Raw genomic sequence first — 16882 nt, 5'->3', positions numbered from 1 at the left:
GTGGGAATGTACCTCAACTGTACCTGAACTATTTCCTCTTTAAAGGCAGCCCATTGTTCCATTACAGTTTTGCCTGCCAACCTTTGATTCCAGTTTACCCGGGCCAGATCCATTCTCATCCCACTGAAATTGGCTTTCCCCCAGTTAAACATTTTTACTCTAGATTGCTCCCTGTCCTTTTCCATAGCTAATCTAAACCTTATGATACTATGATCACTGTTCCCTAAATGTTCACCTACTGACACTTGCTCCGCAAGACCTACCTCATTCCCCAGAACCAGATCCAGCAATGCCTCCTCCCTCGTTGGGCCAGAAACATACTGATCAAGAAAGTTCTCCTGAACACACTTAAGAAATTCTTCCCCTTCTCTGCCCTTTACACTATTACGGTCCCAGTCTATATTAGGATAGTTAAAGTATCCCATTATTACTATCGATAGTTCTTGCACCTCTCTGTAATTTCTCTGCAAATTTGTTCCTCCATATCTTTCCCACTATTTGGTGGTCTATAGAATACACCTCGTAGTGTAATGGCACCTCTATTATTTCTTAACTCTAGCCATATAGTTTCTGTCCTTGACCCCTCCAGGACATCCTCCCTCTTCAGCACTGTAATATTCTCCTTAACCAATACTGCCACCCCACCTCCTATCTTTCCTTCCCTATCTTTCCTGAACACTTTATAACTAGGAATATTTAATACCCAATCCTGCCCTTTTTTGAGCCAAGTCTTAGTTATTGCCACAACATCATATTCCCATGTGGCTATTTGTGCCTGCAGCTCACCAACCTTGTTTACTACGCTTCGTGCGTTCACATACATACACTGTAAACCCATCTTAGACCATCCTGTATTCTCTCTTGGTTTGACCCCACCTAATACCTTACTATTTGTTATTTTAGTGCTCTCTGCCTCTCCCAATCCTTTGAGCACTTTATTTCCCCTTTCTAATGTTACATCCTGGTGCCCATCCCCTGCCAAATTATTTAAAACCCTCCCCAACAGCACCAGCAAACCTCCCCGCGAGAATATTGTTTCTAGCCCTGTTGAGGTGCAACCTGTCTGGCCTGTACAGGTCCCACCTCCCCCAGAACCGGTCCCAATGCCCCAGGAATCTGAAGCCCTCCCTCCTGCACCATCTCTCCAGCCACGCATTTCTTATAGTACCCTTACAACAGGCAGATCAGGGGCCAGACATACATCCCAAAAAGGTGGCACATTCTAGTCTCCTGTGCATAATTTCCTCCATCGAAAATTGGTGCAGCAACCACAACTTGCATTTATATGGTGCCTTTAACATACAAAACCACCCTAAGGCACTTCGCAGTGTAATAATAAGAAATGCATAGACGGAGGCCTTTTGGCTCCCTGAAAAGGGCAGAGAAAAGGAACTAACTGCAACTCTGCTGTGGCAGTTTAGGCAACGAAAGGATGACAAGCATTTGATAAGTTAATTATCTACTTAGTCCCATTTCCCTGCCTTTTCTCCATACCCTTTAAAGTTTTTCTTTTTGAGTAGAACAGGAGGGAGCAGAGCAGGGCCTCGACAGGCTGAAGGAAGAATGGGAGCTGGGGTTCAGGTCTAGAGTTGATGCCAAAGTGTGCAGACAAGTGGTGTCAGAGAAAACCCTTTAATTACATGCACTTAGTAAGGTGACCAATGCCTGAGATTTTGGCCTGGCAAGGAAAGGTTATCAGGGTAAGGGAAAGAGAGGGAGGGGAGGTGACTAGTCAAACAGAGGCAGAGGAAGGCTCCAATAAAGAAGACCGATTGCAGCATCTCAATTGATTCCCCAGCTGAGATTAGCTGGCTCAGCAAATATTGGGAATCAAATCTGCTAAACTGGGCAGCCTAATCAGTAAAACAGCAATAAATTAGAACATAAGAACATAAGACGTAGAAGCAAGAGTAGGTCATTTGGCCCCTCGAGCCTGCTCCGCCATTCAATATGATCATGGCTGATCTGATCTTGGCCTCAACTCCACTTCCTTGCTCACTCCCCATAACCCTTGACTCCATTACCTTTCAAAAATCTAACTTGCACTTATATAGCGACTTTAACATAGTAAAACGCCCTGAAGCGCTTCACAGAAACGTAATCAAACAAAATTTGACACTGAGCCACATAAGGAGATATTAGGGCAGATGAGGTAGATTTTAAGGGGCGCCTTAAAGAAGGAAAGAGAGGTGGAGATGTTTAGGGAGGGAATTCCAGAGCTTATGGCCTGGGCAGCTGAAGGCACAGCCGCCGATAGTAGAGTAATTAAAATCAGGGATGCGCAAGAGGCCAGAATTGGAGGAGCGCAGATATCTCGGAGGGTTGTCGGCCTTTAGGAGATTAGAGATAGGGAGGGGCAAGGCCATGGAGGGATTTGAAAACAAGGATGAGAATTTTATAATCGAGGCGTTGCTCAACCGGGAGCCAGTGCAGGTCAGCGAGCACGGGGTGATAGGTGAACAGGACTTGGTGCAAGTTTATGGAGGGTGGAAGGTGGGAGTCCGGCCAGCAGTGCGTTGGAATAGTCAAGTCTAGCGATAACATAGGCATGGATGAGAGTTTCAGCAGCAGTTAAGCTGAGGCAGGGGCAAAGCGGGCAATGTTACGGAGGTGGAAGTAGGCGGTCTTAGTGATGGCGTGGATATGTGGTCGGAAGCTCATTTCGGGGTCAAAATATGACACCAAGGTTGCAAACAGTCTGGTTCAGGCTCAGACAGTTGCCAGGGAGAGGGATGGAGTTGGTGGCTAGGGAACAGAGTTTGTGGCGGGGACCAAAGACAATGGCTTCGGTCTTCCCATTATTTAGTTGGAGGAAATTTCTGCTCATCCAGTACTGGATGTCGGACAAACAGTCTGACAACTTAGAGACAGCGCAACTTCCTACCCAACAGCATTGTGGGAGCACCTTCACCACATGGACTGCAGCCATTCAAGAAAAAGATTCACCACCCTCTTCTCAAGGGGATGGGCAATAGATTCTGGCCTTGCCAGCGACACTCACAACCCAAGAATGAATATTTAAAAAAATCATCTTTTTATTTGTGGAACCCAAGAGTTGATGAGCACTTGCTTTTTAGAGATTGTCCTGATGTGAGTCAGTGATCAGCACATGGCTTTAAGTTAAACATAGAAACATAGAAGATAGGAGCAGGAGTAGGCCATTCGGCCCTTCGAGCCTGCTCCGCCATTCAACAAGATCATGGCTGATCATCCAAACCCTAGCACCCGGTCCCTACACCGACAGCCATCCCACCCAAACCCTATCCCCGTAACCCCGTAACCCCATGTATTTAATCCCCCCTAACACTAAGGGCCAATTTTTATCATGGCCAATCAACCTAACCCGCACATCTTTGGACTGTGAAAGCAGCACATCGCTCGTTTTCTGAAAGTGAATCTGGACTCACAGAAAGTAATATCTTTGTTGCCACTTATATCCCAATGGAAAATCCACCACCAATCACCATTTGGAACAAAGTCAACAATCAGTAGCTCAGGAAAAGCACTATTATGCTTGGGGGAATCCAAAACTAGGGATCATAAGTATAAGATAGTCACCAATAAATCCAGTAAGGAATTAAGGAGAAACTTCTTTATGCAGAGAGTGGTGAGAATGTGGAACCTTTTTTTATTCATTCACGGGATGTGGGCGTCGCTATCAAGGCATTTATTGCCCATCTCTCGTTGCCCTTGAGAAGGTGGTGGTGAGCTGCCTTCTTGAACCGCTGCAGTCCGTGTGGCGAAGGTGCTCCCACGGTGCTGTTAGGGAGGGAGTTCCAGGATTTTAACCCAGCGACGGTGAAGGAATGGCGATATATTTCCAAGTCAGGATGGTGTGTGACTTGGAGGAAAACTTGAATGTGGTGGTGTTCCCATGCGCCTGCTGCCCTTGTCCTTCTAGGTGGTAGAGGTTGCGGGTTTGGGAGATGCTGTCGAAGAAACTTGCTACCACGTGGAGTGGTTGAGGCGAATAGCATAGATGCATTTAAGGAGAAGCTAGATAAGTACATGAGGGAGAAAGGAACCGAAGGTTCTGCTAATAGGGTTAGATGAAGGAGAGTGGGGGGAGGCTCGTGTGGGGCATAAACACCGGCATTGACCTGTTGAACCGAATGGCCTGTTTCTGAGCTGTAAAATTCTGTGTAATTTTTAGTCATTTATCTCTTCTCTGCCTGGACTACTTCTTGTGTCCTCAGGGCATCCCAGTATGTTTCTCATCCAATGAATTAATCCAATAGTACACAACATGGAAGAAGGTGAATAACCTGAATTTGAGCTCCTAACAGAACTAAAACAATTGTCCGAGGTGTAACATTGAGCATTAGATGTCTTCTTCTCCCTTCACTCCCTTGCTCAATGAGATCCCCATCATCATCAGTGTCAGCCTTGGCTCAGTGGTAGCACTCATGCTTCTGAGCCAGTAGGTTGTGGGTTCAAGTCCCACATTCAGAGACTTGAGCTCAAAAATCTCTGCTGACATTCCAGTGCAGCACTGAGGGAGTGCCGCACTGTCAGAGGTGCCGTCTTTTGGATGAGACGTTAGACTGAGGCCTTGTCTGCTCTATCAGGTGGACGTAAAAGATATATTGAAGAAGAGCGGTGTCCTGGCCAATATTTATCCCTCAGATAAAACAGATTATTTGGTCATTATCACATTGCTGTTGGTGGGAGCTTGCTATGCGCAAATTGGTTGCCGCATTTCCTCCGTTACAACAGTGAATACATTTCAAAAGTACTTTATTGGCTGTAAAGCACTTTGCGATGTCCTGTGGTTGTGAAAAGCACTCCATAAATGCAAGCTTTCCTTTTTTCTTTTTTCAAGCAAACTGTAACCCTTTCCTTGTCTCAGGTCTTCACCTATGACATCTGGCCTCCAATAGGGTGTCTGAAGGATAGGAATACCAAGAACAGTTTCTGAAAGTATTTTTTTTCAGATATACCAGAATTTAATTGACAAATTTAGCAAAGTGAATAACTCTTTCAGAGAACCAGTACAGGCACAGTGGGCCAAAAGGCCTCCCGCGTTGTCAAATTCTGTGATGCTGCGAGAGTTGCAAGTTGTCGAAGACAGTATGGAATTTGACTGTAATGCCCTCCACAGCCAAATAGTCTTCCAACACCCATAGGAGTGGGCCCACAAATAAAGAATGATTGCTTGGATGAGGTATCAGAAGAGATCGAGCACCTATGATACTGTACACCAGTACAAATTGGAAACTTGAGGGGGCAGGGAAGAAAAAAACATCAGTATCTCCAGTTTTGAGTGTACTGTGGAAGTGGCATTTTTAATACTGCTTTAATAAACATTCTGTCATTGAGGCAATTTTGCATTTCAAAGTGATGAATATTTTATCATTTTAAAGGCTGCTAAGTGCTCATCATTAATTCTGTCTCTTTGATATTACCTTCTGATAATTTCACAAAAGATGGGGTCTTAGTTTATATTTGATGGTAATTTTTATTAAAAGGGAATTTTATAATTCTTAATTACTACACAATCCTAAAAATGTCACAAAAGGCAAGATCTGAATATACTTGGTAGAAAAAAAATCTGTGCCTTCTCCTTCTCTCCTGAAGGTTACAACTGTTACTGTGCTGGTCAAAAGGGGACTGGTCACTCACCATTTGCCCATGTGGCTATTCTTCACTTGTACACCGAGATAGCGAGTGTGAGCAGGTGATTCAACTACGCTGGGGGAATAGGAGAGGATAGGACAGGAGGAGGGGAACAAACCCAATCCTGTCTAAGTGAAAGCTCCGTGACTAGGGGACAGTTTTTCGCTCCTTGCCCCAGTTCCAAGGCCAGTCCTAAGATCAGCTAACTCAGCCAAGACCAGGAATTGAAGTCAAAGTTTCAGCTACTCCCTGGATTAACCCCCTGAGCCAACAGGGCCCTCTGGACCCGGCTTTCTAATGTTGTAATGGCTGAAACACATGTGATTGTAACACAATCCCCCCACCTAGTGCCATTTCAAGTAACACATCTCTGGGCCATTAGCAGGTGGAGAGAGCCAAGTCCACATCTGTGTAAACTTGGTGAAGCATATCCCTGCACACGGGGTATATGTCAGCAGTCCCTTATCAGAAGCATCAATTAAAATAGAAAATCTCTGGTCTCTCCAGACTGCTGCTGTCTAAACCTTAACAACACCTCTGCAGCCAGCTACAGAAGTGACTTGCTGCAACTTTGCTGAGAGCCTTATCTTTATTGGCAATCAAATCCATCTTGATCTCACTCGAATCACAGCATTGCAGGTCTTTCATACCCTCGCACAAAGTCGCTTACAGCCGAGTGTGCAGATTTTCACAGAGAATCGGAGAAAACGTTCCCAAAGCACTCCTTAAAATATCTTGGAGAATCCCATAATAAAAACAAAATTTGACTGATCCAGGCACCAAAAAGCCAATGGGATTACAGTAATTATGAAAAATGAATGGAGTTGCAGAATTCCTCAAACACTGGTAAATATCCCAGTGTTCAATGTAATTGATGTAAGAAAACTACTGAGCACTTGGTTTGAGTATAAAACAAGGCTTTAATCAACTGTTTCACAACCATGAGATTCTAGTTACATCACTAGTTCCTGGTTACAGAAACATCCTGAGCAAGCTGGGCCCACGCCCGAGTATTTATACTTTCCTTGGACGGCGCCACCAGCTGGCCGCCCAGTGTTATCTCATGAGTCATTTCTACATGAATGGTAAGATTCATGACAGTAATAAAAAAGGAATTTGACTTATTCAGTAACTACAAGATGGTGACCCTGCTTGTAGCTGTGTTACCGATGTAGGGTGTTCCTTTGTTGGCCCTCTTCTAACAATTCTATAGAAGTTGCTGGAGCAAACATAGCTGGGACCCAATATAAAAGCCAAAATCGAGATAGACATGACCAGACAGAATCGCTATCATACCCCAGCTGTAAAACCATGCGCAATACTTACCAAGGCTGAACCAGATATATACTTTCCACTCAAGTTATCACTTAACCACTAGGTATAGAAGAGGTCTTAATACGGGCAACTCCAGCTCATCTAATCTAAGCAGAGTTCTCCTCCAGTTTCAAAGCCACCAACTCCTGGTGATGTTCAACAGTTCCCCTCCTTCACCCAAGAGCCCATCCTTCATGCACAAGTGTAAACAGTGAAAGTTAGCAGGCTACTTGTGTGTGGAGGACATCATTAGCCGAGCCCAGTCCGGCCCTCACCTGAAGTCCACACACATGCACTTTCCAGCTGGAATTTGGTAGGAAGAATAGGGAGGTCACTCATAACTTGGAGAGTGCGAGTCTGGATGGGGTAGAGGAACAAAGGGATCTCGGAGTACAAATACACAAATCACTAAAAGTGGCAACACAGGTTAACAAGGCCATGTTATGTTAATGTATTACATTATGTTAATGTATTACAAGCCAAATGAATGTTGAATGTTTAAATGTCTTAATCTAAATGTACACTCTCGGGAGCCGCAAGCCTACATTTCGTTGTACTGCACTTGTGCACTAACAATGACAATAAAGTTGATTATGATTATGATTATGATTATGAAAAAAAGCAAACCAAGCACTAGGGTTTATTTCTAGAGGGATAGAATTGAAAAGTAGTGAAGTTATGCTAAACCGGTATTGAACCTTGGTTAGACCACATTTGGAGTACTGTGTACAATTCTGGTCGCCATATTATAAAAAGGATATAGAGGCACTGGAGAGGGTGCAGAGAAGATTTACAAGGATGATACCAGAAATGCGAGGGTATACCTATCAGGAAAGGATGAACAGGCTATGTCTCTTTTTGCTTGAAAAAAGGCTGAGGGGTGACCTAATAGAGGTCATTAAAATTATGAGAGGTTTTGATAGAGTGGATACAGAGAGAATGTTTCCACTTGTGGGGAAGAGCATAACTAGAGGCCATCAATATGAGATAGTCACCAAGAAATCCAATAGGGAATTCAGAAGAAACTTCTTTACCCAGAGAGTGGTGAGAATGTGGAACTCGCTACCACAGGGAGTGGTTGGGGCAAATAGTTTTGATGCATTTAAGGGGAGGCTAGATCAGCATATGAGGGAGAAGGTAATAGAAGGTTATGCTGATCGATTTAGATGAGGAAAGACGGGAGAAGGCTCGAGTGGAGCATAAACACTGGCATGGACTGGTTGGGCGAATGGCCTGTTTCTGTGCCGTATATCCTATATAATCCTATGTAATGGAATCTCTGGATAATGATGAGGAGTGGGAACCCTGAGCCCAGGACAGCCAAAGCTCAATCGTAGTGTCCCCAATTGCTGCCCCAGCTCAGCTACCTTACATCAGGGCAGGCCGTGAATGGAACCTGGGACCTTCTGGTCTCCATGGCTACGTGGGTGCTGCGTTCACTCACCAAACCACCGGGGAGCGGTAACGTAAAGAAGTGCGCTCAACCGTCAGATATAACGGAGAAATTACCAATGATTAAATGATTACCAATGATGGAAATTCCAGCTCGTCAGGATGGGAAAAAACACAGGCCTGGAGCTTCCACTGGGTTGCGCTGGTTTTTTCGGCACAATTAGCCTGAAATCAGCGTTACTGGTGCAAAAAAATCGCGGAATTTTAAGCGCAAATTGCGTTCAGCGCAAATCGAGTTTCCGCAATCTTTTGCGGTAGTTTTAAAAACACCCCGCTGGAAGTTGGCCCCGCCCACAAAACTCATCACCATGGTGAGTTTCCGCTAATTGCGCTCGTTTGCAGGCCTTCAGAGGCTCTAACAATTAAGCTGTATCTTTTGGGCGCAAGGCCACTAATAGGTACGTTTTAAAAGGTTTTGAATGTAACTTTTTTTATTTTCTAAGGAACTGACTACTGTACCCCAATCTAACTGGCAAATGGCTCTGTATAGTTTTGAAAAGTCATTTTCTGTCAGGTTACTCACAAGTGGTAGATTGACACTGTGACCATGCGGACAATGTGCTTCGATGGACGGGCCACATTGTCCGCATGCCCGATATGAGACTCCCAAAACAAGCGCTCTACTCGAATCTCCGGCACGGCAAGAGAGCCCCAGGTGGGCAGAGGAAACGCTTCAAGGACACCCTCAAAGCCTCCTTGAAAAAGTGTAACATCCCCACCGACACCTGGGAATCCCTGGCCCAAGACCGCACAAAGTGGAGGAGAAGCATCCGGGAAGGCGCCGAACACCTCGAGTCTCTTCGCCGGGAGCAAGCGGAAGCCAAGCGCAGGCAGCGCAAGTCAACCCAAGCACCCCACCCACCCGCCCCTTCAACCACCGTCTGCCCCACCTGTGACAGAGACTGTAGGTCCCGCACTGGACTCATCAGTCACCTGCGAACTCATTTTTAATGTGGAAGCAAGTCATCCTCGGTTTCAAGGGACTGCCTAAGAAGAAGAAGAAGATTGACACTGTGATTATTTTTTGTGATAAACCCATTTCCAGTTGTACTGATCAAACTTTACCAAGTTACCACTCTTAAATTTGGCAATGAATATTTTTAAAGCAAAACTTTTAAATAAAATTACGTTTTAAAAGTTTGAGCGGAAACCCGGGAGGGAAAACCACTTTTCAAAGCGGGTGCAATTTGTACCCGGGTCGCTGATTGCGCTCAAAGTGGAAACTCTCTCCCATAGTATTTACAGCACAGAAACAGGCCATTCGGCCCAACAGGTCTGTGCCAGTGTTTATGCTCCACACGAGCCTCCTCCCACCCTACTTCATTTAACACTATCTGCTGATCCTTCTATTTCTTTCTCCCTCATGTGTGTATCTAGCATCTCCTTAAAGGCAACTATGCTGTTCGCCTCAATTATTCCTTGTGGTAGCAAATTCCAGATTCTGGCCAAAGAAGTTTCTCCTGAATTCCCGATTGGATTTATTAGTGACTATCTTATATTTATGACCTCTAGTTTTGGTCTGCCCCACATGTGGAAACATCTTCTCTATGTCTATCCTGTCAAACCCATTCATCATCTTAAAGACCTCTATCGGGTCACTCCTCAGACTTCCCTTTTCTAGGTTAAGGTTTCAGGTGGGGACCCTCATCAGAACTCTTTATGGGTGTCTTTCCTGCAACATTAACCTGTCCTTTTTTTCTTTGCAGGTGCTGATGGGCCTGCTGTGTATTTCCATCATTTCCCATCTTGTACCCAATGCAGATCTGTCTATTCAAGCGTGCCAACATCTTCTGCAGAGTGGCAGCTCGCAGCGTTGCAGTGTGCGAGGTGTGCAGTAGTGTTAATGGTTCCGTGCTTGTGTTTTACAGAGACGCAGAGATTTCCTGCAGCTCATGCTCGATGCCCGGGTATCCACCGATTACACCGCCGTGGAGAAGTCCGATATCATCAATTCCGACAGTCAAGTTGAGGAGTCGCCCGAGACACAGAACGCAAAGCACGCGGCCACGACAAACCCACCCAAGGTCCAGAAGAGGTTCCTCACTCTGGATAAAATCTTGGGGCAGGCGTTCATTTTCTTTGCGGCAGGATATGAAACCACCAGCAGTACTCTGGCCTTCACTTCTTACCTCCTTGCCAACCACCCCGAGAGCCAGGAGCTGCTGCTGAAGGAAGTGGACGAATTCTACGAGTCTCACGTAAGTTCAGTTTGACTTTTAGGTCAGGCCTTTAGCTGTTTCAGACATTTCCATGGTCTCGCCCCATCCTAGCTCTGTAACCTCCTCCAGCCCTTCAACCCTCCGAGATCTCTGCATTCCTCCAATTCTGGCCTCTTGTGCATCTCCCACTCCCCTCGCTCCACCATTGGTGGCCATGCCTTCAGCTGTCTAGACCCCAAGCTCTGGAATTCCCTCCCTAATCCTCTTCGCATCTCTACCTCTCCTCCTTTAAGACACTCTTTAAAACCTACCTCTTTGACCAAGCTTTAGGTCACCTGTCCTAATGGCCTGGAAATTGCGGTCAGAGGCTTACCGCCCGCATACGCCTCCGAACCGCAAGAAAACTATGTACTTACCTGTGTATCCAGACCTTCAAACACCTGCGCTCCTGGGCCTGCAGGCGTACACCTGCGTAAAGGCCCAAGGATCCCAGGGGCGCAGGCGGTTCGCAAGTGTCCCTGGGATCACGTGGGCCAGGCCAACCAGTGACAAAGGGAGATTCCTATGATGCTTACGGGGATTTCATTTACGTACGGAATCCCCATAAGCATAAGACAAATCACCTAATAAATATAATTTCACAACACTGAAATAAAAATAAATGATCACTGGTTCAAAATGAATTAAAATACCCTTTAATTAAACATTTAAAATAAAAATTTAATTTTTTGAAAAATAAGTGTGAACATTTTTAAACGGGACAAACATAACCTAAACTAATTTTAAATGTAAGTGAATGTTTAAATCATCATTTATTTGAACCCTTACACTGGTAAAAGAAGGCCTTACGCCCGCTTTTACGAAGCGTGGGTGTTTGGTGGGTATTCGCTGGGCAGTAGTTGAACCCTACGCCAGCGAATGTGAATTTACAGCAGATGTGTACGATCTGTCAAGGAGAAACTTGACAGATCGCAAGTTCCAGATTTTCGCGTATGCGCATTGCATGTGGAAACCCGGAACTTGCGGGGCCATTCACAGCACAGCGTATGCCGTCATAGGCCCCGTAAATTCCGGGCTAATATCTCCTTATATGGCTTAGTGTCAAATGTTGTCTGATTACGCTCCTGTGAAGTGCTTTGGGCCATTTTACTATGTTAACTCTTTATGCCAATCTGTCCATATCTTGTCAGTTTTTCATGTGTCCACATTTAGTGCCGTGGGATCTTTTAAATCCACCTGAGAGGATAGATGAGGCCTCGGTTTAACGTCTCGTCCGAAAGACGGCACCTCCGACAGTGCAGCGTTGGAATGTTGGCCTAGATTGTGTGCTCAATTAGAGCCCCGAGAGCTCGGAGTTTTGGAGCTTCTGTATCTAAAAGTAATTAGAAGTTAATTCTGTTCAAATCTGCTGATGGGGTGTGTAAACGTGTCACTTTACCAGATGAGACACTTTATAAAACCATCCTCCAATGATCGCCATACATTTTTTTTCAGTGACTTGGATGTTCATTTCAATTCATGTTGATTCAGCAGACTTCCCTTGCGCTAGTATATGATGGCAGCTGTTAATGTCTCTGGGTGTGTCATGTATTTAGAGTTAACATGCAGGCTTGCAACAGCTGAGTGGTAATTGGATAATGGAATGCATCAGAGATAGCAGCTATTTAATTTTCAGAGTTAAAAGAGTTTGGAGCCAGAGTTAGAGACAAATTAAGAGTTAGGAGTAAGAAGGGACATGTGCCAGGCACAACTTTTTCAGCACAAGGAGTAGGAAATTACAGGAATGGTCACTGAAGTGGGTTTGCTTAGGTACAGTTCTGGAGAGAGAGGAGAGTTTAAATTCTCATTCTCATGTTCGAAATTCTCCATGGCCTTGCCCCTCCTATCTCTGTAACCTCCTTCATCCCTACAACCCTCCAAGAACTCTGCGTTTCTCCAACTCTGGCCTCTTGTGCATCCCCCACAAGCTTCGCCCCACCATTGGTGGCTGTGTCATCAGCTGTCTAGGCCCCAAGCTCTGGAACTCCCTCCCTTAAACTCTGCCTTTTCACCTCTCTCCCCTTCTTTAATACCCTTCTTAAAACCTACCTCTTTAACCAAGCTTTTAGTCACCCCTTCCTAATATCTCATTCCCGTGAAGCTTCTTGGGATGTTTTCTTACCCTAAAGGCACTATTGTAAATGCAGGTTGCTGTTGGTGCGGTTGAGGGATCACGACAAAGGGCATGTAATTGGAGATTGAGCTATCAAAAAAGGACAGCTTTAGCCCCATCGTCCTTCTTAAAAATCCCTATGAAATTCCCCCATCCCCAAGTATTCAGAAAGAGGGGAAACTCCACCCCGAGTGTATCAGTGCATCTTAAAACAAATAATTTGGAGTGCGTGCAAAACAAAAGGAATTCATAAAGAAATAGAATTTACTTTAACCGTTATATCCTTGGCCAAGTGAAGTGGCATAAAACAACAATCCATGAGTGCCAATTGAGAGCATCGCTCCACAACACCTACCCATGTCCATTCAGTTATTCCAATATAATACCTCTTTTAAAACAGCACAGAAGTACTGTCAGCTCCGATCAGAACTTGCAACAAGAAATACAAAGAAGGAAAGCATCAAGAAAAACAGGTGGTTTCATACTGGAATAATCCAGATTGGTGGCCCATGATCAGCTGGCAAAACTGGTTTAGAAAAGATCTCGTCAGATCAGTGAATAGCATTTCCCTTTGCCGGGGCAGGATACTCTAGAGTCCCTTACTTGTATTAAGCCGACGCCTTTCAACTCAAACAGGCCCCATTTCAATTTTTCATTTATTTTCAGTTCTGTCAAATGGACAGGAACTCAATAGACAATGATTTGGAGAAAGAAGGATCCCTGTCATCTTGTTACATTGGAGTGTGCTCAGGGGGACCCTTTCACATTGTAAATGAAGACTTTGGGGGCGATTTTGCCAGCCCTGGGGAGGCGGGTTTGGAGGTGGGACTGCCGGGAAAATGACAGAATCTGGGGGCGGGTACCCATCCCGCCCCCAACCTGCCTCCGTGCCATCGTCCCAGGAGGCGGGTACCCGACCCACACCGGGTCCCGTCTCCTGGAGGCGGGAAGGGGATTAGTGCCAATTAACTGCCTGTTAACAGGTAGTTAACAGGCAGTTTTTTGGAGAATCCCTATTTTCAGCCCTGAAGTGTGGGCTTCCCGACGGCTCTGAACCTCGTCAGGGTCAGCGAGGCGGGCCGTCGGTCTGCGGGGGTCGGAGGGGCCGAGATGTCCTGTGTGTAGGTGAGTGATGGGTGCATGTGTGCAGAGGTAAGTGTGTGAGGTGTGTGTAAAGTGTTTTAATAAGTTTTACTTACCTGCAGGCTAACTCCCTTCAGGTCTCGGGAGTCCCTCAGCTCACCAGCACAGAAAGCAGAATGGCCGCTGAACTGTCAAAAGCTGCAGCCTTCTGCTTTCTGCTCAGGAGAGATATCTAACTGAGCCTGAGTAGAAGGACTCAACTTAGAGGACAGATTGTCAGTGTTTGACAGCTTCACAGAGCCGTCAAACGCTGACATTTCATCTGTCAAAAGCTCGCTCGCTGACGTCACCAGTCACCGGCTTTCCCTTAATTGGCCTGCCATGCCCGCTGGGTGGGCTTAACAAGGTCAATCAAGGGAAAATAGTGTAAGATGGCCACAAGTCGATGGAGGCAGGACTAAAACCTGACAAGTGGGAGTCTCGCCTCCAAAAGCTCCTCATTGAGAGAATCCAGCCCTTTGTGTGGACATCAGTTTTTCCTCTAATTCCCCCCCCCCCCCACCCCTTATCTCTCCTTTCCTGAAGGTGCTGGGCTGTTGTTCCAAGGGTACTGGCAGACCAGGGTACCTCACTTGAGTGGCCATTCTTCAATGTGCAAAGCTAGACAGCTGAAAATTCAGCAGGGATGTGTTATCACCATTAAAGCCCAGTGCTGCCCTGACCCAGTGTCGATGAATTAGCACTTCCAGCAGGAGACAGTCACTATCAAACAGGAACAGTCGATCCGGCTGATCCCTCCCCTCCCTAGCTCAGCAGCACGGAGGATACCTCCAGCGGCCCCACCACAGTCCTGGCCGAGACCAGCAAGCCCAGACACGAGCTGAAACCTCACCACTTTGCATTGCTCATTAGCCCATGCAGTGTCCACTCACTAAACGTACAGCTTCCCGAAAGAGACTGTCATTTCCCAGCAGTCATTTGGGTCGATGTGGACACTACCCAAAAACTCAAGGAACTCTATCAGCAATGAGTGACTTGTTCCTTCTGATTGGAAAATAGCATTATAGATCACTTAAATGGTTGCCGCTGGTAATTAACATGCATCAATACCCTCTTCACCTACAGACACCTTGGGCTCGATTTTGTCAATGGGGAGCTTTTGGAGACAGGACTCCCACTTTTTGGGTTGTAGTCCCGCCTCCATCGACTTGTGGCCAACCCACGCTACTTTCCCTTGATTGACCTTGTTAAGCCCGCCCAGCGGGCTCAGCAGGCCAATTAAGGGACACCTGGTTACTGGTGACATCAGCGATTGACATTTCATCTGTCAAGAGCTTTTGACAGATGAAAAATCAGCGTTTGACGGCTCTGTGAAGTTGTCAAACGCTGACAATCTGTCTTCTAACTTGAGTCCTTCTACTCAGACTCAGTTAGAGATCTCTCCAGACCAGAAAGCAGAGGCTGCAGCTTTTGACAGTTCAGCGGCCATTCTGCTTTCTGTGCCGGTGAGCTCAGGAACTCCCGAGAACTGAAGGAAGGAAGCCTGCAGGAGAAAGTAAAGGTAAGTAAAACTTATTAAAACACTTTACACTCACCTCACACACTTACCTCTGCACACATGCACCCATCACTCACCTGCACACCGGACATCTCGGCCCCTCCGACCCCTGCAGACCAATGGTCCGCCTCGCTAACTTGGCGTGGTTCGGAGCCATCGGACAGCCCACACTTCAGGGCTAAAAATAGGGATTAGGCAAAAAAACTGCCTGTTAACTACCTGTTAACAGGCAGTTAATTGGCACTAATCCCCTTCCCGCCTCGGGGAGGCAGCTCCCAGCACAGGTCGGGTACCCGCCTCCTGGGACATTGGCACGGAGGCGGGTTGGGGGCGGAATGGGTTCCTGCCCCCCCGATTCTGCAATTTTCCCACCACTCCCGCCTCCAAACCCGCCTCCTCGGGGCTTGGAAAATCAAGCCCCTTGTGTGGACAGCTATGTGTATATCCTCTTTTATATTTCTGTGATCACTCTATGACCTTATATGTGCTACAACCGCTCCAGATATGTAAACCGAGTAGATGACAATAAGACAAACATAGAGAGCTGTCCCTGATAGCTGAGCTGGTAAAGGAAGCTTACACTTGAGCCACGCAGAGCAGTAGGCCTTCCACCTGAGGCAGCGGTTGGGATGTTATTGTTAGCCTCAGCACCTCTAGGATTAGCTAGGGCTCCCTCTCTTGATTGATATCCAGCTGGATAGGGCATATGCACAGAGGGCAGGATCGGACTAGGCTGTAATTGCCTCTCGCCCCCACCAATTGTCGAATACCATAATGAAGCTCACGGCCTAGGCTAACTTGAGTGAGGTACCAAGGGGAGGCCAGACCCTGTGGAACCAAATCCCAGCAAGACTCAGCAGCTTTGGTTCGGGGGAGGGTGGGTGAAATGAACTGCTTAGAAAAAATGTCTTCCCAAAAATGTAGAGAGGCAGTAGATCAGGATGGGTGCTTGAGATGAAAACAGAAAATGCTGGAAACACTCAGAAGGTCAGGCAGCATCTGTGAAGAGAGAAACAGAGTTAACGTTTCAGGTTAATGACCTTTTGTCAGAACTGGAAAAAGTTAGAGATGTTACAGATTTTAAGCAAGTGCAGGGGCAGGGAAAGGGGGGAGGGGAGGAAAGAACAAAATGGATGGTCTGTGATAGGGTGGAAGGCAGGAGTGATTAAATGACAAACGGTATGATTGTACAAAGCAAAAGGAGATAGTAATGGGACAAGTAAAGAAACAAAAGATGAGTCTGGAAGAGGTGTAAATGGGAGTGGCAGAACCATCAACAGCTGCCGTCTGAGAAAATAGGGGCAGAGTTATGGTCTGAAATTGTTGAACTCGATGTTGAGTCCAGAAGGCTGTAAAGTGCCTAATCGAAAGATGAGGTGCTGTTCCTTGAGCTTCTGTTTAGCTTCGTTGGAACAGTGTAAGAGGCCGAGGACAGAGAGGTCAGAGTGGGAGTGGTGCGGAGAATTAAAGTGACAGGCGACCGGAAGCTCGGGGTCACGCTTACGGACTGAACGGAGGTGTTCCGCAAAGTAGTCACCCAATCTGCGT

At 46.3% G+C, this 16882-nt stretch overlaps 1 protein-coding gene and 1 long non-coding RNA gene across 3 annotated transcripts in view; one reads left to right on the top strand and one right to left on the bottom strand.

Moving 5' to 3' along the window:
* Positions 1-16882, bottom strand: part of LOC147105988 (uncharacterized) — a 310673-nt gene that overhangs the window by 218740 nt on the left and 75051 nt on the right. The window lies entirely within an intron of this gene.
* tbxas1 (thromboxane A synthase 1 (platelet)) overlaps positions 1-16882 on the top strand; it is a 315721-nt gene that overhangs the window by 242572 nt on the left and 56267 nt on the right. For both annotated transcript variants that reach the window (XM_086008606.1, XM_086008607.1), the window contains exon 10: positions 10251-10580. In XM_086008606.1, the coding sequence (XP_085864732.1) occupies positions 10251-10580 (330 nt within the window). The remainder of the gene's footprint in view (positions 1-10250; positions 10581-16882) is intronic.

This window comes from Somniosus microcephalus, chromosome 16 (assembly GCF_052327205.1).
Source record: "Somniosus microcephalus isolate GS21.2 chromosome 16, FLI_Smic_1.0, whole genome shotgun sequence".
NCBI classification, from domain to species: domain Eukaryota; kingdom Metazoa; phylum Chordata; class Chondrichthyes; order Squaliformes; family Somniosidae; genus Somniosus; species Somniosus microcephalus.
This window is presented reverse-complemented; position numbering and strand designations above follow the sequence as displayed.